This window comes from Meleagris gallopavo, chromosome 27 (genome assembly GCF_905368555.1).
Source record: "Meleagris gallopavo chromosome 27, MGAL_WU_HG_1.1, whole genome shotgun sequence".
In the NCBI taxonomy this organism is placed as follows: domain Eukaryota; kingdom Metazoa; phylum Chordata; class Aves; order Galliformes; family Phasianidae; genus Meleagris; species Meleagris gallopavo.
The window spans coordinates 1647852-1650496 of NC_139430.1; the positions used below are offsets into that span (position 1 = coordinate 1647852).

At 54.1% G+C, this 2645-nt stretch overlaps 1 protein-coding gene across 1 annotated transcript; it reads left to right on the forward strand.

The window, feature by feature from the left end:
- The first annotated feature begins 399 nt into the window (after positions 1-399).
- Positions 400-2209, forward strand: S100A11 (S100 calcium binding protein A11). The gene is made up of 3 exons (XM_010723890.3): positions 400-560; positions 1550-1699; positions 1937-2209. Exons 1-3 carry the CDS (start codon positions 558-560, stop codon positions 2087-2089), a joined length of 306 nt encoding a protein of 101 aa, XP_010722192.1. The 5' UTR covers positions 400-557; the 3' UTR covers positions 2090-2209.
- The last annotated feature ends 436 nt before the right edge of the window (positions 2210-2645 follow it).

The following is a 2645-nucleotide window of genomic DNA, read 5'->3' on the forward strand; positions in this document are numbered from 1 at the left end:
TCCCGGTGTTCCCCCTGTGCCCATCTGACCCCCACAGCCCCATCCTAGCTCTAAGCAGCCCCATTACACCCCAGAGAGGAAAGCATAATATGGGCAGAGCATTCTGGGCAGTGAGAAGAGGCAGGGAGATTGGGCAAGCTGCCTTCAGGCATGCCCAAATCAAAAGCAAACCTTAAGGATGCTGCAAGGAGCAGCGGGACAGCACTGGGTGCTCAGCCCTAAGCTTGGGGAAGAAGAAATGAAGAGAGAGATAAAGGTGTAAAAAGAGGCATAAAAAGAAAAAAAAAAAAAGAGAGAGAGAGAGAAGAAATAGAAAAAACAAAATGGAAGTGTGATAACTGCAAAAACTACAACGCAGAAGGGAAGGGAGGGGCCCGGGCCGACGTGGGGACCGCAGGCACGTCCCGATCCGCCGTTACAGCCGCCGATTGCCCAACGTGGCCCGGAGGGGCTGAACCAGGGCCGGGCGCTGCTGGGCGAGGCTCACACCGCCCTCAATTGCTGCACAACGCTGAGCACCGCACCGCGAACACCGCACCGAGCCCCCTACCCCAGCCATGGTGAGTGAGGGCAAGGAGGGGGGAGGAAGCAGAACGGAATTGGGATGCGTCGTGGCACTGCGAAAAGTGCCAAAAGCTGAGCTGAGGATCTCAGGGAGGAGCCTGGGCACAGGGAGGGGTGCAGGGGAGGAGAGCGGAGGGTCCCTGTGGTTGTGGGGGTGCAGCAAGCTTTCTCTTTGCTCCATCTGTTCTCTTGGACTCTGTGCTGGGGGCTGGAGTTCTGGTCCAAGGTGGGGGATACAAAGAAACCGAGAGTCGAAGCAGAGGATGGAGGAAGCTACATGGTGCAGGTCCACCAAAAAAGGCGTGAATGGGGCCTCAGACAGCGCAAGAGATGTGGCAGCGAGGCCCAAGGATGCTGAGGTTGGAGAGGGAAGGGCAGATTCCACCCAGCCCTGCCCACAGGATTGGAGATGCGCCCCACATTCCCCTTCTGCCCATTGCTTTGTGCCTTAACCTCATGCTGGTGGAGCAGCCCAGCTCCCCAGATTCTGGCTGCAGTTGGGTGCCAGCCCCATCGCATTTTTCACCAGTGACTCAGAGTTTCTGCTCTGACCAGACAGTACAAGGGGGAGGGGAGGGATGGGGAGAAGGGGAAGACAGACAGACATACAGGCCCCGCCAAGTAGTACTGGAGAGCACAGAGGAAGGCAGCAAGACTTCAGGAAGAGGCAGCTGCCCTCATTCCATGTCAACCGATGGTTCCCCAGGGAAGTTTCCATGCTCCCAGAGTTCCCAGGAGCCGCTGCAGCCCTAGAGCAGCCACCACTCCCTCCACTGCACCACTCCCATTCCTCCTCACCACAGGGCTGTGCTAAGCAAGAAAGAAATGAATACCAAAGAAAAATGCAGCTGGACAGGTTGGGCACAGGAAACAATGGATGGCAGGTGGCCCTGAGCCTTCCTCTAGGTTCCTAGAGGAACCACGACCCTTCTGCAAAGGCAGGGCAACCCGCAAGCATACTCTGAGCCCCTTTTCTGCTCCACAGTCCAAGATTTCCCCTACTGAGACTGAGCGCTGCATAGAGTCACTGCTGGCTGTCTTCCAGCGGTATGCAGGGCGTGAAGGAGACAACCTCAAGCTCTCCAAGAAGGAATTCCTGGCTTTCATGAACACCGAGCTGGCTTCCTTCACAAAGGTAAGTGAAAGCCAGGCCAGGAGGCTCCCAGGGCAGTGAAAACCTGTGTCCGTGCTACAGTGGAGGGGAAAGCTCTGACTTCCACGAGCAGAGCACAATCTGACCAGCACTGCCCTAAATTGATGCTGCTCCTTTTGTCAAGGCTGTGCTGGGGCTGAAGGCAGCAGTTGTGGGTCCATACCTGGGGGTGCCTTTCCCTCCAGGCAGACGTTGATCCCCTCCTTTGGTCTCTTGCAGAATCAGAAGGACCCTGCTGTTGTGGACAGAATGATGAAGAGGCTTGATATCAACAGTGATGGGCAACTGGACTTCCAGGAGTTCCTGAATCTCATAGGAGGCATTGCAGTGGCCTGCCACGATGCACTGCTCGTTCAGCCTCCTCGTCCCTAGTCCCAACAGCCTCATCTCACCCCCACTGTGAACATTCCTCAACCAAGACCCTTGCAACTGTGGAACAAATGCCACAACATCCCTATTCCTTGTTTTTATGAATAAAGGTTTAAAATCCTATCATGAAGCCTTACTTTATTTCAGAGAAAATACCAAGCAATTAGTCCAGCCCCAGAGGGAGCAAGAGCTCTAGGTTCTCTCTGCTGATGCAAGAACACGTGTTCTCACTCATCTCTGCTCCAAAGTGCAATCTGCCCAACAAGGATGATCCTCCAGTCTGCTGTGCCTACCAGGAAAGGCACAGCAACACCAACTGCTACAACTGCATGAGGTAATGAGCGTGAAGATGGCTGGAGCACAGGCAGTAGCAGTCGCACGCTAACAATTAGCAGAAGCAACTCCTGCCAGCATGATTATTTCAGTACTGTATTCTCTATAGTTTGGAAATAGAGAAAATTGTTATTGAGCAGCCTAACAACACAAAGGGGTGGGGTGGGTGACATGGAAAGAGGAAGTATAATATAGTATCTAAGAGCTAGGCTACAGAACAGGAAGA